The sequence below is a fragment of the Hyperolius riggenbachi genome, chromosome 2 (genome assembly GCF_040937935.1).
Source record: "Hyperolius riggenbachi isolate aHypRig1 chromosome 2, aHypRig1.pri, whole genome shotgun sequence".
NCBI lineage: Eukaryota > Metazoa > Chordata > Amphibia > Anura > Hyperoliidae > Hyperolius > Hyperolius riggenbachi.
In genome coordinates this window covers 563,723,839-563,750,457 of record NC_090647.1, presented here as the reverse complement: position 1 = coordinate 563,750,457, position 26,619 = coordinate 563,723,839, and the positions used below count along the sequence as shown (strand labels likewise).

At 45.5% G+C, this 26,619-nt stretch overlaps 1 protein-coding gene across 3 annotated transcripts in view; it reads left to right on the top strand.

The window, feature by feature from the left end:
• Positions 1-303: 303 nt before the first annotated feature.
• LOC137547393 (uncharacterized) overlaps positions 304-26,619 on the top strand; it is an 86,015-nt gene continuing 59,699 nt past the window's right edge. Inside the window, exons 1-3 of one of the 3 annotated variants that reach the window (XM_068270951.1) lie at positions 304-360; positions 6,073-6,165; positions 16,755-16,876. In XM_068270951.1, coding sequence (XP_068127052.1) covers positions 16,804-16,876 — 73 coding nt within the window. In that variant the 5' untranslated portion in view covers positions 304-360; positions 6,073-6,165; positions 16,755-16,803. Of the gene's footprint in view, positions 361-6,072; positions 6,166-16,754; positions 16,877-24,789; positions 25,052-26,619 lie in introns of those variants that run through there. The other 2 variants (XM_068270950.1, XM_068270952.1) reach the window with 2 other exon arrangements.

Here is a 26,619-nt window from a genome sequence, read left to right as displayed (position 1 = left end):
GGATGAGAAGAGATGATGGTGTTGGGTAGTGTAACAAACATTCAGATTTATTTGACAAAGTTCTATATGTAGTAGTAAGTTCCTCATAGGTGTTTTGCCTTCTGATGTAAGGCCTACAATATTCACTGTACAGAAAGCTTGGCATAAGCAGTCTGGCTGGAGTTTTTCTTACAGCTTTGAGACAAACAAATTGCAGTAGCTGGTTGTGGCCTGCAGATGGCAGTACAAGTTCTGTCTGGGAGGCTGGGAATGAATGAAGTTCAGTCTGAGCTCTGCAGTGCATGAGGAGGTTACCTGAATCCTTCTCTCTACAAGTAGCACCAGCCATGGCTTACCTAGGAGGAGGATTCCTGCTGAATGGTGAGTGCAAACACAGCATGAATATATATACAGTATATTTAACAGTGACTTCACTTTAGAGCAGGGGTGTCAAACTGAGTGAGCTGAAATAAACAAACTTAGACCAAACTTAGAATAAGTTGAGGGGCAACATTGATATTTATTGAAAACAAATTTAGGATTTTTACTTTTAATTTTGTGTGTAAACATTGAATAAAAAAACAAGCAAAACGTGTATCCTTTTGTGTTACATTGAAATGGCAAACTGTTTCAATGTTTAACGTGGACCTGAACTCTTGCACAGGCCTGAAGAAATACATAGCGAAATGCACCCTGTATGTATTTACAGAGTTTAACTCCCCATCATTTCTTATCACAAATTGTAATCTGATCTCTCCCCTGTGTCACATGACTGCAGATGGCAGATGGCAGATAAGGCCATTTAAAAGCACAGGAGGTTAACAATTGCCTCAATTCACTAGTTTAGACTAGTCTACAGATGGTTTTAAGGGCTTTTTCACAGAGCGACATTAAAGTTGCACATTTTTATAACGCAGACAAACGCACAGCAATACAAAGTCTGTGCGACATTCACAGTGCACACGTTGTGTTGTGTGTAACGTGTAGCAATATTTAGAAAGTGCTGCATGATGTGCGTTTAGCAATACATTTGCTGCGTTGTGTTGCACATGCTCAGTAAGGTTTTTTTCTTTAAAAAAATGTACGCGCCATTTTCGTTCCATCACTGTGCGCCAAAAACGGTGCACCAAACGAAGGGATAAATAACGTCCAAGTTAGTCTTTCAATGCGTTGCATTAGGGCGTAATGTCACACTGTGAAAGAGGCATAAAGGCTCATACACACGTTGGATTTTTCCAAACAACCCGGTGGTTTGAACGTCTGGTCGTTTGGAAGTCAAATCGGGCGTGTTTAGTTTGCCCACCTGATAAGACCCTAAAATTTGAGGAGTGTGGAAGTGAAGATATTTTACCACCAGCAGCATCATTAACTTCACACTGAGCATGCGCGCTACTCAGTGTGGAAGGGAGCTTCCGGGCAACACAAGCAGACATTACACCTGCTCTGCATTGAGCACCCGGTGGCTAGCCCGAGCATAGCTCAAGGTTACCGCCAGGGAGGTTCTGTGTGTGTGTGCATTTGTCCCAGACTGCACTGTCCTTTCCTTACTTCCTGCAAGTTTTACTTGCTGTAAGTTTACAGAAGGTATAATTTGAACTTCTCGCTGACAGGTTTTGGGCCAATAGCATGTATTCATGGGGGATTCTGGTAGTAGCTCAGCCAAACTGCCAAAATAGTTGGAGCCAGGTATGCAAGCTAGCTGACAAATGCCTTGCCAGGGAGAGCTTCTGAAAAGATTATCAGAAACCTTAAAAATGCCCCATAAGAGGTTGGACTACTAGTCAAAACTTGTCAGGAAGAGGTCAGAGCTATTCTATTAAAACCTGTAAGTTACAGCTGCATAGGGAGAAATGAAAATGTGAAGTATTTAACTCTAGGACCGTTGTATGCATGTTAAATTGGACCTGAACTCGCTTCTCTACTCTAAAAGATAAGCAACAGCATAATCTTTAAAGAAAAAAATTTGTTACAGCTGCTACAAATCCTGCAATAAATCTGCTTTTATGGTTGCAGACATGGGGTTGACATCCTGTGTTTATAAATTAGCTGCTCTGCAGAGGAAGCCAGCTGACAGATCAAATGATACTTCAGATTAGTCACAGATGAGGGTAAATACAGGCTAAACTCCCTAAATACATACAGGGTGCATTTCTCTGTTTTCCTTCTGTCCTGTGCAAGAGTTCAGCTCCACTTTAAGGTTTGAGTTTTAGCTCATATTTTCACCAGAGCGCCCTTTCAACACTGAATCAGATACAAGCAAAGCTTCTCCTCGGTTACATTGCAGTGGAAACCCAGAAATGACATTCCAAGCAATTGGAGAAATCACGGCCCAGTGAATTATTGTGCCCCAGCTGTGGGTCACGTTTGGCAGGATAGTCACGGTAAAACAGATTATTTGACGCAGGGTGTGGCGCATTAAATGAGGGAACTCTCGGGCTGCACCGCTCATGTGCTAATATAATGTAGGTGGGGAAAAGTGCCTGCGGGGTAAATTTGATGCCACTGTGGGTCAGTTTGACACACATGCTTGGAGTGTAGAGCAAGCTTTACAAGGAACCTGAAGTCAGAGGCTGCCATAGTTAGTGTCAAATACCACTTGCCTGGCAGTCCTGCTCTCTGGCCGCAATAGTGGCTGAATCGCACACCTGTAAAGGCGCGTACACACGCCTTATTTTTTACATAAGACTGGTCCGTCAGCCCCTCCTGCGGGGCGGTCGTTCTGCCGACAGTTGCATGTGAGTACCGGCTGTCGCCGAGCAGATTAGTCATTAGTACTCACGTGCAACTGTCGGCAGAACGACCGCCCCGCAGGAGGGTCTGATGGACCTGTCTTATGTAAAAATACGGCGTGTGTACGCGCCTTAACAAGCCTGTTGCTAAAGGTATCTGATTTCTATCAGAAACCTCTGATCTGCATGCTTGTCTGGGGTCTATAGCTAAAAGTATTGCTGCCCAGGTCCACTAGGGCCAAATGCGGCCTGAATTCAGTTTTCCTGCAGGCGAGTTGGATGGGGAAACTCTATCTAGACTTTTAATTGATTGCCGTCTGAATCTCACTGCACTGCAAATCTGGACTGCATGCTGCAGATTTCTGCAGCACACCAGAATCCCTAGTCATGCATGGCACAGCTAAGCAATGTGGATGCGTACTTGCATCACTTCAAGTGCCGGCATGTGTCCTGCAAGACGCACACTGGCTACTGGCCCTTACAGGCAGAGGATCAGTGTCTGCTCCAGGAAATGGCAAAAGCAAAAATCTCACAACTGTCTCCTTTGCACATACAACATTAACCACTTTAATATTGCCATAGCAGGGTATTACATCCAGGGCTGTGGAGTCGGGGCAATTTTGGGCACCCAGAATCTGAGTTGGAGTTGTGGTTTCAGAAACTGAGGAGTCTGAGTCTGGAGTCGCATGATTTTTGTACAAAATCCACAGCCCTGTTAAGTATTAGACTAAGGAGTCGGAGTCTGGGCCATTTTGGGTACCCGGAGTCGGAGTCGTGGTTTCAGAAACTGAGGAGTCTGAGTTGGAAGATTTTTGTACCGACTCCACAGCCCTGATTATATCACTACATTTAACAATTAAAATCGCTTTTTTGGCATAGCGCGCTCAATGAAACACCACAAGCTTTGCAGTTACTGTGTTGCGATCACCCGGCACTAGCCTATGCAAAACTCCCACACCACTGCAACAATAGCTTATGGATTGCCCACCACCTTGAACATACACCCTACACTGTGGCATGCACCTGTCCCTCCTCTATCTATAGGGGCAATGTCCCATCAGCAGCCTCTGTTTCTATGCAGTCTTAATGCGCTCATATTCCTCAGCTTGAACTCAAACTAGGGTAGAGTCCGCTTTAAGAAAACTTTCAGGCAATTCTCTATTCTTTCTCCAACAGTTTATCTTACCACCACCTTCCTTATTGTTCAATATGGGCTGTCCAAGTGGCTCCTATGCTTAAAATTGCACCTGCTGAGCCTTCACATCCGCAGCCTTCACCAGGAGGGAGGGGTGCGCCGTCATCAAGGGTGTTTTCCGTTGTCCCCATCAACTAAGGGAGTATGCCAGAGGTCTCTAGTGTGGATACCACTGCAGCATCATGGGTTTCCTACCCGACGCTCTGTATTTACGTGTAGCGGCGGTGTGGAGCTGCACGTCCCGTTAAGCCTTGGAAATGGTTGGGGGCGATGGCCCCTCTCTGACCTGAGAGTTCAAAAGAGATTTTTTTTTTTTTATTTTTTTTTTTTATTGATAAACAATTGCTAATACTGGAGCTGCAGTGTGTGCTGATCTCTGCTGCCTCCAGTATGTTCAGTATAAGCTTTTACTCTATGCCTGTACTGATAGTAAACTAGCTGCAGTGTGTGCTGATCTCTGCTGCCTCCAGTATGTTCAGTATAAGCTGTTACTCTGTGTCTGTACTGATAGTAAACTAGCTGTAGTGTGTGCTGATCTGTTACCGCCAGCATATACAGTATAAGTGTGCTGATCTCTGCTACCTCCAGTATTTACAGTATAAGCTGAGATCAGCACACACTGCAGCTAGTTTACTGCTACCTCCAGTATAAGCTATCACTCTGTTTGTCCTGATAGCAAACTAGCTGCAGCATGTGCTGATTTTCCTGCCTCCAGTATAAGCTGTTACTCTGTGCCTGTACTGATAGTAGAGGTAACAGAGATCAGCACATGCTGCAGCTAGTTTACTATCAGTACAGGCACAGAGTAACAGCTTTTACTGTACATACTAAACTAGCTGCAGCATGTGCTGATTTCTCCTGCCTACAGTATGTACAGTATAAGCTGTTACTCTGTGCTTGTACTGATAGAGATCAGCACACACTGCAGCTAGTTTACCATCCGTACAGGCACAGAGTAACAGCTTATACTGTACATACTGGAGGCAGGAGAAATCCGCACATGCTGCAGCTAGTTTACTGCTACCTGCAGTATGTACAGTATAAGCTGTTGCTCTGTTCCTGTAGTGATAGTAAGCTAGCTGTTGTGTGTGCTGATCTCTGCTACCTCCAATATTCATAGTATAAGCTGTTACTGTGTGTCTGCAGGAATACAAAACACAATTTTATACCTATATTGAACGTTAAAACTTAGCTTTTACTGAATACATATTAAGAGTACAAAAGATAATAGGTTTTCCATGATGCATACTTAAAAGGGACTCAGAGCTGGATTAAACAAAACGTTTTATACATACCTGTGGCTTCCTTCAGCCCCATCCGCTCGGATCGCTCCCATGCCGCCATCCTCCTCTGCCCGCAGGTCCGGTACCAGGTACCATCACTTCCGTCACTCGGAGCCAGTTTACGCAGAAGTGTGACCTCTACGCTGGAGAGATGGGCAAAGAGCGCACTTCTCATGTCAGACTGGCTCCGACTGACGGAAGTGTGGGGACCTGGTACCGAAGCTGCGGGCAGAGGAGGACAGCGGTGTGGGAGCGCTCGGAGCGTATGGGGCTGGAGGAAGCCTTACGTATATATATCAATCTCTTAATCCAGCTCTGAGTCTCTCTAATGCAGCTTAAAGGGAACCTACTATTAAGCATCCATCATTGAAGGCCTACTATTTATTATCTTTTGTACTCTAAAGGTAGCCACACACCATACAATTTTTTTTTAAATATCTGAATTTAAGAATTGCAATAAATTTTTCGGACTGATTGTAACATTTCAAAAATATGACCAATGTACCACACACACTTATGTTCAATTTTTCCCCAATCATGATAAAAATGATTGGAAACTGACAAAATTGCTAGGTTGTGTATATTAATAAATTGAGTAACAAGCATTAAGATTTCTTTGACAAATGTTATCAAGAATGTGTGTTCTAGATTTAGTAGTAAGTTCCTCATAGATGTTTTTCCTAATCAATGCTTTCTGCCTTCTGAAGTAAGGCCTACAATATTAGTGCTGTACAGAAAACTAGGCATAAGCAGTGGAATTCTTTTCTTAGTTTTGTGACAAACAAGCTGCAATCCACTTACTGCCAACTAGGTGTCAGAAGTGATTCAAGTGAACACTAAGTTTAGTTTAGGAGGCTGAACCATTCATTCATTGCTCCCTTCCCAGTCTGAGCTCTGCAGTGCATGAGGAGGTTACCTGAATCCTTCTCTCTACAAGCAGCACCAGCCATGGCTTACCTAGGAGGATTCCTGCTGAATGGTGAGTGCAAACACAGCATAAATCTATTGTATTAACAATGACTTCACTATAGAGCAGAGATGTCAAACTAGCAGAGTGGGCTGAAACAAAAAAACTTAAACCAAACTTAGAACAAGTTAAGGGCCATCGATATTTATTGAAAAGTTCATATGTAGGATTTTTTTTTTACTTTTTGATATTTTTTTGGGTGTGTAAACATTGTATCAGAAACAAACAATACTTATATCCTCCTGTGTTACATTGAAATGGAAAACTGTTTCAATGTTTAACAAAAATCCAACCATTCGAGTCCATGCCTTGGAGTAGCAAGAAAAAGTGCAATAATGAGGAAACATTCAAGCATAGTTTGCTATAGTCCTAGTGTGATGCATGCTGGTCCAAGCCTGATGCCTGGCTGCTCTCTGTGGATGAGTACGTTTAATAGGGTACCATCCTTTATAAAGTGAAGGATCAAAAACACAAAGTCCTTTTAAGGGCAGTCCACCTTACCCACAAGACTTCAATTATATTATGGCAAAGGACTTATTAGTTCAAAAATCGAGGAACTACAGTGCAATCAAAAAATCTTATAGAAAAACTTTATTGGTATGAAATAGAAAAATTGTTAAAAAAAGCTTCTTCAATTCCACGTGATTAATCTTCATATAATTAATTGTATACCACAAGAATAAATGATTGAAGCTGCTTATGGTAGACATTAAATTCTGGCTTGATGCAGCTTTAAATAGATATTGTCTTTTACAGGCAACGACACATGTTCGTTTCGGGCTCTCTATATCGTATATATGCCCTTCATCAGGCCGCAATACAAGTTTCTGTGTAGCACAGTCAATCAGCACAAAGGCCAGAGAAATACATAGAGTGGCATCAGGCCTACCAGATGCACCAGGAAATACTTCCAAGGCGTGAAGAGATAGACGCTGCAAAGGTGGAAGTGGACTTCCACCTTTGCAGCGTCTATCTCTTCACGCCTTGGAAGTATTTCCTGGTGCATCTGGTAGGCCTGATGCCACTATATGTATTTCTCTGGCCTTTGTGCTGATTGACTGTGCTACACAGAAACTTGTATTGTGGCCTGATGAAGGGCATATATACGATATAGAGAGCCCGAAACGAACATGTGTCGTTGCCTGTAAAAGACAATATCTATTTAAAGCTGCATCAAGCCAGAATTTAATGTCTACCATAAGCAGCTTCAATCATTTATTCTTGTGGTATACAATTAATTATATGAAGATTAATCACGTGGAATTGAAGAAGCTTTTTTTAACAATTTTTCTATTTCATACCAATAAAGTTTTTCTATAAGATTTTTTGATTGCACTGTAGTTCCTCGATTTTTGAACTAATAAGTCCTTTGCCATAATATAATTGCTCTCTGTGGATGCTAGAAGATCAATGTTTGTGTTTAGCAATTGACTCTTAAAATGGACCTAAACTCTAGCACAGGACAGAAGGAAAACAGAGAAATGCACCCTGTGTGTATTTAGAGAGTTTATCCTGTCTGATTCCCCCTCCTGTGACGAATCACAAGTTGTCATTTGATGTCTCCACTGAGTCAGCTGGCTGCCACAGCAGTGATCTCATTTGTAAACCATGTACAATGTCTTCTTCTATGAAAGCAGGAAGTAGACACTGCAGATTTTTGCATCAGCTGTAACAAATGTTTCTGTAAAGGTTATTATGCTGTTGTATCTTTTAGAGCAGAGAGGAAGTTCTGAGTTCAGGTCCACTTTAAAGGGGCACTACTTTGAGAACTAAAAATTCAAAATCCATATCTGCATGTACATTTGTCCCAGACTGCACTGTCCTTTCCTTACTTCCCATGTTGCTGTACTTACAGGAGGTATAATTTGAACCTCTCACTGACAGGTTTTGGGCCAATAGCATGTATTCATGGGGGATTCTGGCAGTAGCTCAGCCAAACTGCCAGAATAGTTGGAGCCAGCTGACATACATTCCTTGCCAGGGAGAGCTTCTGAAAAAGAGTATCAGAAACCTGAACTCCCCATGAGTTGGACTACTAGTCCAAAACTTGTCAATAAGAGGTCAGAGCTATTCTATTAAAGTGGACCTGAATTCCGACCTCCTCTTTTCTCTAAAAGATACACAACAGCGTAATCTTTAAACAAAAACATTTGTTACACCTGATACAAATCCTAAAATCTGCACAGTTTCTACTTCAGATTCATGGAAGCAGACATATTGTTTACAGCCTGTGCTTTCACATAGGCTTATCAGCCATGGCAGTCATGTGACACAAGGGAGAGATCAGATTACAACTAGTGATTAGACACAAATGAGGGGGAATTTAACAGGCCAAGGCTACGTTTCCACTGTAGCGTGACATTTTCGCCTGCAAAAAATCGTATAAGATTTTTCTGATTGGTGAAAATTTGCATGTAAATTTGTATGCATTTTTATGCGAAAATTTGCATTAGCTAAATATACATAATCTGCCTAGTAACAGCTTAGTCATGACTGCTGACAATTTCCTGTAACCATGGATCTAATGCGAATTTTCGCATTGCCTATACAAAGCATTGTACACGAATCGTACGCGACGTCCAAAAATGATGCAGAACCTCAGATTTTTTTCACGCGTACCAACGCTAACAAATTCGCATGTAGTGGAAACGGCTGCATTGACTTACATTAGTTTTCAAATCTATGCAAATTTTCTGAGCAAAACTGACACAAAACGCACAAGTGGAAACATAGCCTAACCTCTCTAAATACATACAGGGTGCATTTCTGCTTCCTTTTGACCTGTGAAAGCGCTCTAGTCCACTCTAAAACCTGTAAGTTACAGCGGCACAGGAAGAAAGGCAAATGTTCAGTATTTAACTCTGGGACAGTTGTATGCATGTTAAAGTGGAGCTAACTCAAGTTGTCTTGGCTCTAAAAGATAAGCAACAGCATAAGAATTTTTAAAGAAACATTTTTGGTACAGCTGCTACAAATCCTGCAATACATCTGCAATGTCTACTTCCTGCTTTTATGGTTGCAGACCTAGGGTTGACATCCTGCGTTTATAAATTAGCTGCTCTGCAGAGGAAGCCAGCTGACAGATCAAATGATACTTCAGATTAGTCACAGATGAGGGGGGATTGACAGGCTAAACTCCCTAAATACATACAGGGTGCATTTCTCTGTTTTCCTTCTGTCCTGCGCAAGAGTTCAGCTCCACTTTAAGGTTTAAGTTTTAGCTCATTTTCACCAGAGTGCCCTTTCAACGCTGAATCAGAAACAAGCAAAGCTTCTCCTCGGTTACATTGCAGTGGAAACCCAGAAATGACATTTCAAGCAATTGGAGAAATCACGGCCCAGTGAATTATTGTGCCCCAGCTGTGGGTCACGTTTGGCAGGATAGTCACGGTAAAACAAATTATTTGGTGCAGGGTGTGGCGCCTTAAATGAGGGGACTGGGGACTCTCGGGCTACACTGCTCATGTGCTAATATAATGTAGGTGGGGAAAAGTGCCTGCGGGGTAAATTTGATGACACTGCGGGTCAGAGTTTGACACACATGCTTGGAGTGTAGAGCAAGCTTTACAAGGAACCTGAAGTCAGAGGCATACCAGCGGCTGCCATATTTATTTAATGTAAAATACCAGTTGCCTGGCAGTCCTGCTGCTCTCTGGCTGCAATAGGGACTGAATTACACACTTCTAAAGGCGCGTACATACGCTGTATTTTTACATAAGACTGGTCCGACAGACCCTCCTGCGGGGCGGTTGTTCTGCCGACAGTTGCACATGAGTACAGGCTGTCGCCGAGCAGATCTGTCAAAAACAGTGTTATCAGTCTGCCGACAGCTTGTACTCACGTGCAACTGTCGGCAGAGCGAGCGCCCCGCAGGAGGGTCTGACGGACCCGTCATTTGTAAAAAATACGGCGTATGTACGCGGCTTAACAAGTATGTCGCTAAACTTATCTGATTTCTATCAGAAACCTCTGATCTGCATGCTTGTCTGGGGTCTATAGCTAAAAGTATTGCTGCCCAGGTCCACTAGGGCCAAAGGCGGCCTGAATTTGCATAGTTTTCCTGCAGGCAAGTTGGATGGGGAAACGCTACCTAGACTTTTAATTGCATGCTGCAGATTTCTGCAACACACCAGAATCCCTAGCCATGCATGGCACCGCTAAGCGATGTGGAAGCGTACTTGCATCACTTCAAGTTCCGGCATGTGTCCTGCAAGACGTACGCTGGCTAATGGAAACTGGCCCTTAGAGGCACAGGATCAGTGTCTGCTCCAGGAAATGGTGGGTGACAGTCCCACTCTGACCAGAGCGTTCAAAAGAGATTTCTAGGTTTTGTTTTTTTTAAATTGATACACAATTGCTAATACTGGAGCTGCAGTGTGTGCTGATCTCTGCTGCCTCCCAGTGTGTGCAGTATAAGCAGTTACTGTGCCTGTACTGACAGTAAACTAGCTGCAGTGTGTGCTGATCTCTTCTGCCTCCAGTATGTACAGTATAAGCTGTTGTGTGCCTGTACTGATAGTAAACTAGTTGCAGTGTACTGATCTCTGCTACCTCCAGTATGTACAGTATAAGCTGTTACCCTGTGCCTGTACTGATAGTAAACTAGTTGCAGTGTACTGATCTCTGCTACCTCCAGTATGTACAGTATAAGCTGTTACCCTGTGCCTGTACTGATAGTAAACTAGCTGCAGTGTGTGCTGATCTCTGCTACCCCCAGTATGTACAGTATAAGCTGTTACTCTGTGCCTGTACTGATAGTAAACTAGCTGCAGTGTGTGCTGATCTCTGCTACCCCCAGTATGTACAGTATAAGCTGTTACTCTGTGCCTGTACTGACAGTAAACTAGCTGCAGTGTGTGCTGATCTCTTCTGCCTCCAGTATGTACAGTATAAGCTGTTGTGTGCCTGTACTGATAGTAAACTAGTTGCAGTGTACTGATCTCTGCTAACTCCAGTATGTACAGTATAAGCTGTTACCCTGTGCCTGTACTGATAGTAAACTAGCTGCAGTGTGTGCTGATCTCTGCTACCCTCAGTAAGTACAGTATAAGCGGTTACCCTGTGCCTGTACTGATAGTAAACTAGCTGCAGTGTGTGCTGATCTCTGCTACCCCCAGTATGTACAGTATAAGCTGTTACTCTGTGCCTGTACTGATAGTAAACTAGCTGCAGCATGTGCTGATCTCTCCTGCCTCCAGTATGTACAGTATAAGCTGTTTCTCTGTTCCTGTAGTGATAGTAATATACAGTGGCTTGCAAAAGTATTAGGCCCCCTTGAAGTTTTCCACATTTTGTCACATTACTGCCACAAACCTGAATCAATTTTATTGGAATTCCACGTGAAAGACCAATACACAGAGGTGTACACCTGAGAAGTGGCATGAAAATCATACATTATTCCAAACACTTTTTACAAATCAATAACTGCAAAGTGGGGTGTGCGTAATTATTCGGCCTCCCGAGTCAATACTTTGTAGAACCACCTTTTGCTGCAATTACAGCTGCCAGTCTTTTAGGGTATGTCTCTACCAGCTTTGCACATCTAGAGACTGAAATCCTTGCCCATTCTTCTTTGCAAAACAGCTCCAGCTCAGTCAGATTAGATGGACAGCATTTGTGAACAGCAGTTTTCAGATCTTGCCATCGATTCTCGATTGGATATAGATCTGGACTTTGACTGGGCCATTCTAACACATGGATACGTTTTGTTTTAAACCATTCCATTGTTGCCCTGGCTTTGTTTAGGGTCGTTGTCCTGCTGGAAGGTGAACCTCCGCCCCAGTCTCAAGTCTTTTTCAGACTCCAAGCGGTTTTCTTCCAATATTGCCCTGTATTTGGCTCCATCCATCTTCCCATCAACTCTGACCAGCTTCCCTGTCCCTGCTAAAGAGAAGCACCCCCAGAGCATGATGCTGCCACCACCATATTTGACAGTGGGGATGGTGTGTTCTGAGTGATGTGCAGTGTTAGTTTTCCACCACACATAGCGTTTTGCATTTTGGCCAAAAAGTTCCATTTTGGTCTCATCCGACCAGAGCACCTTCTTCCACATGGTTGCTGTGTCCCCCACATGGCTTGTGGCAAACTGCAAACGGGACTTCTTATGCTTTTCTGTTAACAATGGATTTCTTCTTGCCACTCTTCCATAAGAGCCAACATTGTGCAGTGCATGACTAATAGTTGTCCTATGGACAGATTCCCCCACCTGAGCTGTAGATCTCTGCAGCTCGTCCAGTCACCATGGGCCTCTTGACTGCATTTCTGATCAGCGCTCTCCTTGTTCGGCCTGTGAGTTTAGGTGGATGGCCTTGTCTTGGTAGGTTTACAGTTGTGCCATTCTCCTTCCATTTCTGAATGATCGCTTGAACAGTGCTCTGTGGGATGTTCAAGGCTTTGCTTTAAATTTCTCAATAACTTGATCCCTGACCTGTCTAGTGTGTTCTTTGGACTTCATGGTGTTGTTTCTCCCAAGATTCTCTTAGACAACCTCTGAGGCCGTCACAGAGCAGCTGTATTTGTACTGACATTAGATTACACACAGGTGCACTATTTAGTCATTAGCACTCATCAGGCAACGTCTATGGGCAACTGACTGCACTCAAACCAAAGGGGGCTGAATAATTACGCACACCCCACTTTGCAGTTATTTATTTGTAAAAAATGTTTGGAATCATGAATGATTTTCGTTCCACTTCTCACATGTACACCACTTTGTATTGGTCTTTCACGTGCAATTCCAATAAAATTGATGCACGTTTGTGGCAGTAATGTGACAAAATGTGGAAAACTTCAAGGGGGCCGAATACTTTTGCAAGCCACTGTAGCTGCTGTGTGTGCTGATCTCTGCTACCACCAATATTCATAGTATAAGCTGTTACTGTGTGTCTGTAGGAATACAAAACACAATTTTATACCTATATAGAACGTTAAAACTTTTACTGAATACATATTAAGAGTACAAAAGATAATAAATAGTAGGTTTTCCATGATGCATACTTAAAAGGGACTCCGAGCTGGATTAAACAAAACGTTGTTTCATACATACCTGTGGCTTCCTCCAGCCCCATCCACTCGGATCGCTCCCACGCCGCCATCCTCCTCTGCCCGCAGGTCCGGTACCAGGTACCATCACTTCCGTCACTCGGAGCCAGTTTACGCAGAAGTGTGACCTCTACGCTGGAGAGATGGGCAAAGAGTGCACTTCTCATGTCAGACTGGCTCCGACTGACGGCAGTGCAGGGACCTGGTACCGAAGCTGCGGGCAGGAGGAGGACAGCGGTGTGGGAGCGCTCGGAGTGTATGGGGCTGGAGGAAGCCTTACGTATATATATCAATCTCTTAATCCAGCTCTGAGTCTCTCTAATGCAGCTTAAAGGGAACCTACTATTAAGCATCCATCCTTGAAGGCCTACTATTTATTATCTTTTATACTCTTTAACCACTTCAGGATTCTGCGTACGCATAAGTACGCCTCTGAATCCTGAAGCGGTTTCCATGGAAACCGTTCCATGTCAGTTCGCAGAGGGTGTCTCCGTGAACACCCTGCGAGCCTCCGATCGCGGCCCGCAGGCTAAATGTAAACACACGGGGAACATCTTCCCCGCTGTTTACATACATACAGCAGCGCCGTAAAGGAGGTTGGCGATCCCCGGCCTCTGATTGGCCGGGGATCGCCGGCATCTGATAGGCTGAAGCCTATCTGAGGCGGCGCAGGACGGATTTCCGTTCTGCGCAGCCCATAATGGGGAGGGAGGGAAGGAGGCAGAGGGAGGAATAGCGCTGCGGAGGGGGGCTTTGAGGAGCCCCCCCCCGCTAGGCACAGCAGCGCGGCGGCGATCAGACCCCCCCAGCCGGACATCCCCCTAGTGGGGAAAAAAGGGGGGGGGGGGCGAAGTCTGATCGCCCTGCCTGCTATCTGAAGAGTCCCCGCAGCACAGATCATCCTAACCACCCGAAACCCGGAAGTGGTTAATATGTATTAAAGGGACACTTACAGTGGTGTGAAAAACTATTTGCCCCCTTCCTGACTTCTTATTCTTTTGCATGTTTGTCACACTTAAATGTTTCTGCTCATCAAAATCCGTTAACTATTAGTCAAATATAACCTAATTGAACACAAAATGCAGTTTTAAATGATGGTTTTTATTATTTAGTGAGAAAAAAAACTCAAAACCTACATGGCCCTGTGTAAAAAAGAAATTGCCCCCTAAACCTAATAACTGGTTGGGCCACCCTTAGCAGCAATAACTGCAATCAAGCGTTTGCGATAACTTGCAACAAGTCTTTTACAGCGCTCTGGAGGAATTTTGGCCCACTCATCTTTGCAGAATTGTTGTAATTCAGCTTTGAGGGTTTTCTAGCATGAACCGCCTTTTTAAGGTCATGCCACAACATCTCAATAGGATTCAGGTCAGGACTTTGACTAGGCCACTCCAAAGTCTTCATTTTGTTTTTCTTCAGCCATTCAGAGGTGGATTTGCTGATGTGTTTTGGGTCATTGTCCTGCTGCAGCACCCAAGATCGCTTCAGCTTGAGTTGACGAACAGATGGCCAGACATTCTCCTTCAGGATTTTTTGGTAGACAGTAGAATTCATGGTTCCATCTATCACAGCAAGCCTTCCAGGTCCTGAAGCAGCAAAACAACCCCAGACTATCACACTACCACCACATTTTACTGTTGGTATGATGTTCTTTTGCTGAAATGCTGTTACTTCTACGCCAGATGTAACGGGACACGCACCTTCCAAAAAGTTCAACTTATGTCTCGTCGGTCCACAAGGTATTTTCCCAAAAGTCTTGGCAATCTTTGAGATGTTTTTTAGCAAAATTGAGATGAGCCTTAATGTTTTTTGCTTAAAAGTGGTTTGCTCCTTGGATATCTGCCATGCAGGCCGTTTTTGCCCAGTCTCTTTCTTATGGTGGAGTCGTGAACACTGACCTTAATTGAGGCAAGTGAGGCCTGCAGTTCTTTAGATGTTGTCCTGGGGTCTTTTGTGGCCTTTCGGATGAGTTTTCTCTGCGCTCTTGGGGTAATTTTGGTCGGCCGGCCACTCCTGGGAAGGTTCATCACTGTTCCATGTTTTTGCCATTTGTGGGTAATGGCTCTCACTGTGGTTCGCTGGAGTCCCAAAGCTTTAGAAATGGCTTTATAACCTTTACCAGACTGATAGATCTCAACTACAGTACTTTTGTTCTCATTTGTTCCTGAATTTCTTTGGATTTTGGCATGATGTCTAGCTTTTGAGGTGCTTTTGGTCTACTTCTCTGTGTCAGATAGCTCCTATTTAAGTGATTTCTTGATTGAAACAGGTGTGGCAGTAATCAGGCCAGTCACCCCAACTACAGAAATTGAACTCAGGTGTGATAAACCACAGTTAAGTTATTTTTTAACAAGGGGGGCAATCACTTTTTCACACAGGGCCATGCAGATTTGGAGTTTTTTTTCTCACTAAATAATAAAAACCATAATTTAAAACTGAATTTTGTGTTCAATTATGTTATCGTTGACTAATTAACGATTTTTGATGAGCAGAAACATTTAAGTGTGACAAACATGCAAAAGAATAAGAAATCAGGAAGGGGGCAAATAGTTTTTCACACCACTGTAAGTCAAACAAAAAAAAAATGAGTTTTACTCACCTAGGGCTTCCACTAGCCCCCTGCAGCTGTCCGGTGCCCTCGCCATCTCCCTCCAATCCTCCTGGCCCTGCCGGCAGCCACTTCCTGTTTCGGTGACAGGAGCTGACAGGCTGGGGATGCGAGTGATTCTTCGCGTTCCCAGACACATTAGCACCCTCTATGCTGCTGTATGGTATATGATATATGCTATAGCAGCATAGATGGCGCTATTGTGGCCAGGAACGCGAAGAATCACTCGCGTCCCCAGCCTGTCAGCTCCTGTCACCGAAACAGGAAGTGGCTGCCGGCGGGGTCAGGAGGATCGGAGGGAGACGGCGAGGGCACCGGACAGCTGCAGGGGGCTATTGGAAGCCCCAGGTGAGTAAAACTAATTTTTTTTTTTGTTTGACTTAAGTGTCCCTTTAAGTAAAAGTTAAGTTTTAAAGTTCTGTGTAGGTATAAAATTGTGTTTTTGATAACAATTAAAAACTGTTTAATTTCCTGTACAAATAGTAAGCTAGCTGCAGAGTTGTGCTAGGTACACATGATACAATTTTCTGACAGATTTACTGTCAGATCGATTATTTCCAACATGTCTGATCTGATTTCTGAAAATCGATCGGAAATACGAACGGACGTGTTGGAAATCGATCTGACAGTAAATCTGTCAAAGTTCATACATTATCAGAGGAAACTGAGGGCTTCTTACCACAGTGGGTGGGAGAGAGTAACAAGCATTAAGATTTATTTGACAAATGTTATCAAGAATGTGTTCTAGATTTAGTAGTAAGTTCCTCATAGATTTTTTTTTTTTTTCCTCATGGATGCTTTCTGCCTTCTGAAGTAAGGCCTACAGTATTAGTGCTGTACAGAAAACTACCGCATAAGCAGTGGAATTATTTTCTTAGTTTTGTAACACAAACAAGCTGCAATCCACTGACCGCCAACTAGGTGTCAGAAGTGAACATTAAGTTTCGTTTAGGAGGCTGAGAAGAGAGCAATGAATGAATTCAGTCTGAGTTCTGCAGTGCATGAGGTTACCTGAATCCTTCCCTCTACAAGCAGCACCAGCCATGGCTTACCTAGGAGGATTCCTGCTTAATGGTGAGTGCAAACACAGCATGAATATATTGTATTTAACAATGACTTCACTATAGAGCAGAGATGTCAAACTAGCAGAGTGGGCTGAAACAAAAAAATTAGACCAAACTTAAAAAAATCTAAAAGTCCCTTAACTTGTTCAGTGTGTAAACATTGTATCAGAAACAAGCAATACTTATATCCTCCTGTGTTACATTGAAATGGAAAACTGTTTCAATGTTTAACTAACAAAACTACAACCATTCGAGTCCATGCCTTGGAGTAGCAAGGAAAAGTGCAATAACGAAACATTCAAGCATAGTTTGCTAGTCTGTGTGATGCATGCTGGTCCAAGCCTGATGCCTGGCTGCTCTCTATGGATGCTAGATCAATGCTTGCAAGAGTCCCGGTCCATTTTAAGAGTCATAATTGATAAACACGCAGGACAGAAGGAAAACAGAGAAATGCACCCTGTATGTATTGAGTTTATTCTGTCCGATTTCCCCCTCATCTGCAACTAATCACAAGTTGTAATTTGATGTCTCCCCTGTGTCACATGACTGCCACAGCAGTGATCTCATTTGTAAACAGTTTACAATGTCTGCTTCCATGAAAGCAGGAAGTAGACACTGCAGTTTTTTGCAGGATTAGTATCAGTTGTAACAAATGTTTTTAGTTATTATGCTGTTGCGTATCTTATAGAGCAGAGAGGAAGTTTTGAGTTCAGGTCGGTTTTAAAGGGGCACTACTTTGAGAACTAGAAATTCAAAATATATATCTGCATGTACATTTGTCCCAGACTGAACTGTTTTCTTACTTCCCATGTTGCTGTACTTACAGGAGGTATAATTTGAACCTCTCGCTGACAGGTTTTGGGCCAATAGCATGTATTCATGGGGGATTCTGGCAGTAGCTCAGCCAAACTGCCAGAATAGTTGGAGCCAGGTATGCAAGCTAGCTGACAAATTCCTTGCCAGGGAGAGCTTCTGAAAAGAGTATCAGAAACCTGAACTCCCCATGAGTTGGACGACTAGTCCAAAACTTGTCAGTAATGCCAGGAATACATGGTACGTCTGTATTTGTATTTAGCTAGACTTATGATTTCTATCAAACATCTGATCTGCACTATTATCTGGGGTCTATAGCTAAAAGTATTACTGCCAGTTCCACTAGAGCAGGCATGGGCAAACTTGGCCCTCCAGCTGTTGAGGAACTACAAGTCCCACAATGCATTGCAGGAGCCTGACAGGCAGAGTCATAACTCAAAGGCAAATGCATTGTGGGATTTGTATTTCCTTATCAACTGGAGGGCCAAGTTTGCCCATGCCTGCACTAGGGCCAAAGGCGTCCTGAATTCGCATAGTTTTCCTGCAGGCAAGTTGGATGGGGAAACTCTACCTAGACTTTTAATTGATTGCCGTCTGAATCCCACTGCAAATCTGGACTGCATGCTGCAGATTTCTGCAACACACCAGAATCGTGCTCACATAGCTTCAAGTGCCGGCATGTATCCTGCAAGACGTACGCTGGCTAGTGGAAACTGGCCCTTACAGGCAGAGGATCAGTGTCTGCTCCAGGAAATGGTGGGTGACCGTCCCACTCTGACCAAAGCGTTCAAAAGAGAATTCTGTTTTTGTTTTTTTTAAATTGAAAAAAGTTTGCCTTTTAAAAACTTGTACAATTATTCAGGCTGGAGTGAGCATATGATGTCTCCCACAATGCATTACTGCTGATTATGCTAATTATCCATTGTTGTCCCTGTAAGCTAGCCACACCTCCAGATCCGCTGGAGTTAAGTGATGTGTCAGCTTATTAATATTACAGAGCCACACTAATCCAACATGCATACAGCCGGTTTCGGATTGATTGATCCTCCTCAGTGCATGGCATGGATTAATCTGGCTCAATGCGGCAGGACTTGAAACTCCCAGAGTTACAGATCACCCAGCAAGCTCATAGTGCACCAGATCTCCTAGCAGTGTGTAATGAGCTAAAAATGACCAAAGAGCCCTCATACTAAAATGTTTTGCATGAGAGTTTAGTAAGAGGGCTTTTTGGTCTTTTGTAGCCCCTTACACACTCCTGGGAGTTCTGCTTCACCATGAGCTTGCTGGGTAATCTGTCACATGGAGGTGATCGATAATGAAAAAAAAAAAAAAAGTTACAAAGTTCTGTATATTCAGTAATAGAAATGACTGTCCTGAGACAAACCTCACACAGAAGTGACGCAGGAGGAAAGGTGCATGCTGCTGAAAACTAACTGCTTACAATTTAAACTGTACTTAAGGCAAAACCTGCAGCAAAACAGATACTTAGGTAGAAGTAAGCCACTGGATCCTGCAGAGGCTTCCCATGTCCCACCGATGCCATGCACAGACCCCCAGAAAGCGAGCAGAGAGACTGCGCTCCTCCTCCATGCACAAATGTGGCCACACCTGCACACGTAAGTCAGAGTTGCTCCTGTATCATACTGCGCAGATGTGGCCACGCTTGTACAGGTGCAGCACAGCCGTACTCGTGCATCATACTGTGCAAATGTGGCCGTGCAGGTGCAGCACAGCCGTACTCGTGCATCATACTGTGCAAATGTGGCCGTGCAGGTGCAGCACAGCCGTACTCGTGCATCATACTGTGCAAATGTGGCCGTGCAGGTGCAGCACAGCCCTCCTCGTGCATCATACTGTGCAAATGTGGCCGTGCAGGTGCAGCACAGCCCTCCTCGTGCATCATACTGTGCAAATGTGGCCGTGCAGGTGCAGCACAGCCGTACTCGTGCATCATACTGTGCAAATGTGGCCGTGCAGGTGCAGCACAGCCCTCCTCGTGCATCATACTGTGCAAATGTGGCCGTGCAGGTGCAGCACAGCCGTACTCGTGCATCATACTGTGCAAATGTGGCCGTGCAGGTGCAGCACAGCCCTCCTCGTGCATCATACTGTACAGATGTGGCCGTGCAGGTGCAGCACAGCCGTACTCGTGCATCATACTGTGCAAATGTGGCCGTGCAGGTGCAGCACAGCCCTCCTCGTGCATCATACTGTGCAAATGTGGCCGTGCAGGTGCAGCACAGCCCTCCTCGTGCATCATACTGTGCAAATGTGGCCGTGCAGGTGCAGCACAGCCCTCCTCGTGCATCATACTGTGCAAATGTGGCCGTGCAGGTGCAGCACAGCCCTCCTCGTGCATCATACTGTGCAAATGTGGCCGTGCAGGTGCAGCACAGCCGTACTCGTGCATCATACTGTGCAAATGTGGCCGTGCAGGTGCAGCACAGCCCTCCTCGTGCATCATACTGTGCAAATGTGGCCGTGCAGGTGCAGCACAGCCGTACTCGTGCATCATACTGTGCAAATGTGGCCGTGCAGGTGCAGCACAGCCCTCCTCGTGCATCATACTGTGCAAATGTGGCCGTGCAGGTGCAGCACAGCCCTCCTCGTGCATCATACTGTGCAAATGTGGCCGTGCAGGTGCAGCACAGCCGTACTCGTGCATCATACAGTGCAAATGTGGCCGTGCAGGTGCAGCACAGCCCTCCTCGTGCATCATACTGTGCAAATGTGGCCGTGCAGGTGCAGCACAGCCGTACTCGTGCATCATACAGTGCAAATGTGGCCGTGCAGGTGCAGCACAGCCGTACTCGTGCATCATACAGTGCAAATGTGGCCGTGCAGGTGCAGCACAGCCGTACTCGTGCATCATACAGTGCAAATGTGGCCGTGCAGGTGCAGCACAGCCCTCCTCGTGCATCATACTGTGCAAATGTGGCCACACTTGTACGGGTGCAGCACAGCCGTACTTGTGCATGAAGAGGTATGCATTTGTGATCTTCAGGAGGGTCCCAGGCAGCATTGGGGTGAGTAGGATGCAGGGACTTCCCTCTAGGTAAGGATTACGGATGATCAATGAGATGCAAATATTGGTCCAATTTCAAGCTGCATCTAGTTGCATAAAAATGTACATAATTCTGCATGAACTTGGAAATATTTGCATGTCATTGAACATCCCTAATTCTAGTAAAGATGTTTCTTTTTGACAGAGATTAGTCCCAGTTTACTTTAAAGAGACTCTGTAACATTAAAAAGATCCCCTGGGGGGTACTCACCTCGGGTGGGGGAAGCCTCCGGATCCTAATGAGGCTTCCCACGCCGTCCTCTGTCCCACGGGGGTCTCTCCGCAGCCCTCCGAACAGCCGGCGACTGTGCCGACTGTCATTTCAATATTTACCTTTGCTGGCTCCAGCGGGGGCGCTGTGGCGGCTTTCCATTCCGAACTACACGGAAATACCCGATCTCATTCGGGTTCGCTCTACTGCGCAGGCGCAGGAAACTTGCACCTGCGCAGTAGAGCAGACCCGACGGCGATCGGGTATTTCCGTGTAGTTCGGAGCCGACAGCCATCAGAGCGCCTGCGCAGGAGCCAGGAAGGTAAATAATGACGTCACCGCTGCCCGGACTCCACGGAGGGCTGCAGCGAGACCCCTGACGGATGGAGGACGGCGTGGGAAGCCTAATTAGGATCCGGAGGCTTCCCCCACCCGAGGTGAGTACCCCCCAGGGGATCTTTTTATGTTACAGTTCCTCTTTAAGGCTACTTTCCCACCAGGACGTGGCATTTTAGGGGACGTTATAGTCGCATAACGCCTGGTGGTGTTGGATGTGGACGTCAGAGTGAGCCGCGTTGTGCAGCTCACTCTGGCGTCCGTGATGCGTACTCTTGGAAGCATGCAGCATCACGTGGTCCTGCCCGGCCAATAACCGCACAGAGCGGCCGCTCCAGGAAGTAAACCCTGCACGTCACACCGTGCAGTGAATATTAATTAGCCATGTGGCTGGCCGAGGAGGAGGAGACCTCCTCCAACACTACTGAGCATGTGCAAACAGTCTAACGTGGCTTAGCCGCTTATAACGTACAGCACGCAGCACTTTAACTTGACGTGCTGCGTTATAATGTAACGCAACGTGGGCACTGTGAACAGCCCATTGACTTTTCATTACTGTGCGGTGGGCTGCGTTACAGGCTGCACTAATGTGCGCCTGTAACGTCTAACTGTGAAAGCAGCCTTAAAGTGAACCCGAGGTGAAAATAAACTGATGAGATAAACAATTATATTTATCCTCCTACTCCTAAAAATGACTTTTTAAGACATCCCAGGATTTTATTTTATATTTAAACATTTAGAAAGTCGATTGAATGTTTTGTTGTCTCTGCTCAGTTGCAGTCTATTAAAGGGGAACTGAAGAGAGAGGTATATGGAGGCTGTCCTGTTTATTTCCTTTTAATCAATACCAGTTGCCTGGCAGCCCTGCTGGTCTATTTCTCTGCAGTAGTACCTGATTAAAACCAGAAACAAGCATGCAGCTAGTCTTGTCAGATCAGTCTGAACCACTGAAACACCTGATCTGCTGCATGCTTGTTCAGGGGCTATGGCTAATAGTAATAGAGGCAGAGGATCAGCAGGGCTGCCAGGCAACTGGTATTGTTTAAAAGGAAATAAACATGACAGCCTCCATATACCTCTCTCTTCAGTTCCCCTTTAAGTGTCCCTAAATGAAAATACATGAACTATATTGACCCTTTCTCTCTCCATCTGCTCTCAGAAATATGTAGAAAATGTATTTTGTTACAAAAAACTTTTATGGCTGTAATTTGCTTATCAGTGATGTTTACTATATTCCTGACAAGCTCCTGACAAGACAGAAGCTGTCATTTCCAGCCTTAAAAATTAACTATTTCAGGCTGCAAAATAAAACAAGTAAAACTCCCTGGTTATTAATATGTTTAGTACTGTACATACACATGTTTATCTCATCATGTCACATGTCACCTCGGGTACACTTTAAGGAGTTATCAGGCTAATCGCTCAAAATGAGCATTACTTACCTGGGGCTTTCTCCAGCCCCTTGCTGCCGACTGCTCCACTCCCTGCCACTGTCCCAGTCTCCGTCCCGCCGTTGTCAATCATGGCGCAGAACTACTGCACCTGCACAGTTCGCTGCAGCCCATGTGGCCATGATTGACAGTGGTGCTTTGTGCAGCCGCAGTAAGGCCGAACCCGCGGTCGGCCTGAAGACAGAGAACGGAGACTGGGACAGTGGCTGGGAGTGGAGCGGTTGGCGTGGGACAGTTAGCTGTAAGGGGCTGCAGAAAGCCCCAGGTGAGTAAAGCGGATTTTGAGCGATTAACCTTATAAATCCTTTAAGATCTAATGCAACAGGAAAAGACGCAAAGGGTAACAAAAGCATTAGCCTTAAAGGGGACCTGAACTCTTGGACAGGACAGAAGGAAACTATAAAGAAATGTACCCTGAATGTATTTAGAGAGTTTAGCCCAGGCATGGATAAACTTGGCCCTCCAGCTGTTGAGGAACTACAAGTCCCACAATGAATTGCAGGAGTCTGACAGTCACAGTCATGACTCAAAGGCAAATGCATTGTGGGATTTGTAGTTCCTTAACAGCTGGAGGGCCAAGTTTGCCCATGACTGGTTTAGCCTGTCTAATTTCCCCTCATCTGTGACTACTCACAAGTTGTCATTTGATCCTAGAAACAAGCAGCTAATATCAGATCTGACAATGTATGAAACATCTGATCTGCTGCATGCTTGTTCGGGGCCTATGGCTAAAAGTACTAGAGGCAAAGGATCAGCAAGACAGCCAAGCAAAAGGTATTGCTTAAAAGGGAAAAAATATGGCAGCCTGCATAGCCTCCTTGCTGCAGATTTCCTTTAAGCGCAGGAACTGTTTAAAAGATGCTTAAGGCAAAGTTATTTGTACAAACTTATTCCCACAACTCCCTCCGTTCTCTTGTAAATGCCCCCGTAAGTCATGTCGGGTTGGTCAGGTCATACACTACTGTGCCAGCATGGGCCTAGCAGCTCACATCCTTCCGTTTGTATGGCTGCTCTGCGCATTAGTTAATGACTTGTTGAACAGTGCAATAAAGAACCAGGCCAGCACTTGCGTTGTAGTGTGATTTACTGGGGCAATGACGAGGGGCATGGAGGAGAATGGTGGATATAAGGAATGCTGCCCACACAGGCTTACAAGTGGCTGTGTCCTGTCCATTTGTCAGTGCTTTTCTGCTACTGCGCATGTCAAGCACTGACACCCCTTAGGCCAGGACGCAGGGTGGGTGAGAGAGCGTGCAACCAGCGGGTGTGCCGCCGTGTGTGCAGTTATGATATACCGGGAGCCCGTTTTTAAATCGGCTTAGATCACTAGTTGTTATATATTATTTGCCTGTCTGAGAAGGGTTCTCTGTGAGAATAAGGTTAAGTTAGCTTGCATTTTCTGATAATAGCATTCATTTTACAGGTTCTGGGGCTACTCACACTCAAAGGACAACTGTAGTGAGAGGGATATGGAGGTTGCCATATTCATTTCCTTTTAAGCGATACCAGTTGCCTGGCAGCCCTGCTGATCCTCTGCCTCAAATACTTTCATCCATAGCCCCTGAACAAGCATGCAGCAGATCAGGGGTTTCTGACAAGAATAGCTGCATGCTTGTTTCTGGTGTGATTCAGACACCACTACAGCCAAATAGACCAGCAGGGCTGCCAGGCAACTGGTATTGCTTAAAAGGAAATAAATATGGCAGCTTTTATATACCTCTCACTTGAGTTGTGTAGGTTGTACTTTCTAATGTTCATACAACCAGTTGAAAAATCTGATGAAGCTGCACTGCGCAGGAAATGTGCATTAATAAGGAAATCAATGTCCGCTTCCATATACCTCACGTGTACTTTAACCACTAATCAGAACCACACTCCCCAGCATCTCCCTGAGAGTGAGCGCTGATTGGTTGCTATGGGTTACTGCACGCGGCTCTCCCCGCCCACAGGCATCGCGGCTGCAGACACAGCTCTCACCCATTGGCTGGACGGGCACTCGTGCGGTGACGTCACACTCGGGCTCTTGTCTTGCGCGACTCCGAGCTGTATTGCATCAGCCGCGCCGCAGCACAACCGGGAATCCCCAGCCACACATCCCAGCCCCGTACAGCGAACGAGTAAACAGGACTGACGCCGCAGAGTGCTTCCACGGACGCGCCTCTTCCCAGCACCAATCAGCGTCGTGTCTGTATTCCCATCGCCTGTGCGCGCCAATCAGCCTCGTGTCTCTAATCCAACCCCCTGTGCGCGCCAATCAGCAGTAAATGAACCACCGAGTAAAGGAGAGTCTACAATCCCGACCCTTGTGCTGTACGTATGGGAGAGGCGCGGCGTTGTGTGGTATCCATGGCAACTTTGCTGAGCCGTCACATGTTCTGCACGTGGCCTGGCTGCTGCTCAGAGATCGCATATGTCTGATCATCAGATAACGTACAGCTGTGACTCTTTTGGAGCTGCTCAGCCACACCCTGTCCCCTGAACTGGGATTAGGACATCCAGGCAGGCTGCAGTGATAGTCCAGCACTGCCACCTAGTGGCAATGTCTGTTATAGTCGGCTGTATAATATACTGAACATGAACACACGGCTTATATAAAGCCTCGCAAGTACAAGGCTGGTTCACACTTGAGGCCTCGCTCACATCTATGCAGCGCAGATGGCCGTGCAATTGGAACGCAATGCGTAGGATCGCCCCCATCTGTGCTGCTACCCGCTGCACTGCTGATCCCATCCGTTCACAGTGAATGGGTCAGCTTTGCGCTTGCGGGCAGAATGCATGCAGCAGTAGTACGCAAGCGCATCATATTGCTGTGCAGTGCCTTTCATGTGAACGGTAGAAGGGCTGTCTATACCCTTCTGCGGTTCTGGCATGTTACCACATCATACGCGCTTTCGGATGCACACGGAAGCATGTATGATATGAACGAGGCCTGATGCTTGTGCAGCATTCAGCATAGCGCTGCTACTGATATGTCCCTATGGATACATTCACACTACAGTGTTTTGGCGACAATCGCACTGTGATTCTCGTTCTATGAAACGGGAATCACAAGTGTAAAAGGCGAGATTTGGGCCATGGAATCACGATTAAGCGCCCAGTGGGATTTAGCCTAAACAGTTCAACATGAACTATAACTGCTAGAGGGTAACATAAAAGCAGCAACGTCTAGCTGTATAGTCGGGGCCCATTCATGCTGGGGGGTCACAACACGCTAGCAATTATCGATAGCATTTTACAACAGCAATTGTTTTCTCATATTTTCTATTGAACATTTTAGCGATTTTTGAGTGATCGCGATCTGTTTTTTTAACATCGTGATCGTTCAAAAATTGTGAAAAAGCGCTGCATGCACCGCATTTATGTTTATTGCCAATCGCCGTTGATCGGGGCAGTGAGACCACTGCCATACACTTTTTACATTACACTTGCGCTTTTAAAAGCAATAGTCATCAATCTGTGATAAACGCACACAAATTACCCAGTGTGAATGGGCCCTAAAAGGGGGTTCGAGACCATCCTATACTCCTTTCTGTAAAGCCCTCCACTGGCTGCCCATCCGCTTCAGGATTACTGTGACCATGCGTCCCGCTTTACCCGGGACAGGTCACGGATTCGGGGGCCCCTGTCCCAGGCTGCATGAGGTCCCGGGAAACGTCACGCTTTTAGCCGCAGGACGCTGTGCCAGTTCATAGCCTGCAGCCCCGCTCCAGCCTGCATAGTCTCCGGAAGGCAGAGCAGGGCTGCGGGAAGATGGCGTCCGAAGCCCTGTACTGGAGACTATTTGTGTCTTCAGTACAGGGCTTCGGCGCCATCTTCCCGTAGCCCTGCTATTCAACTCAGCATGGGAGACTGCAGGAGGATCGTCCGGGGAGCTGCGC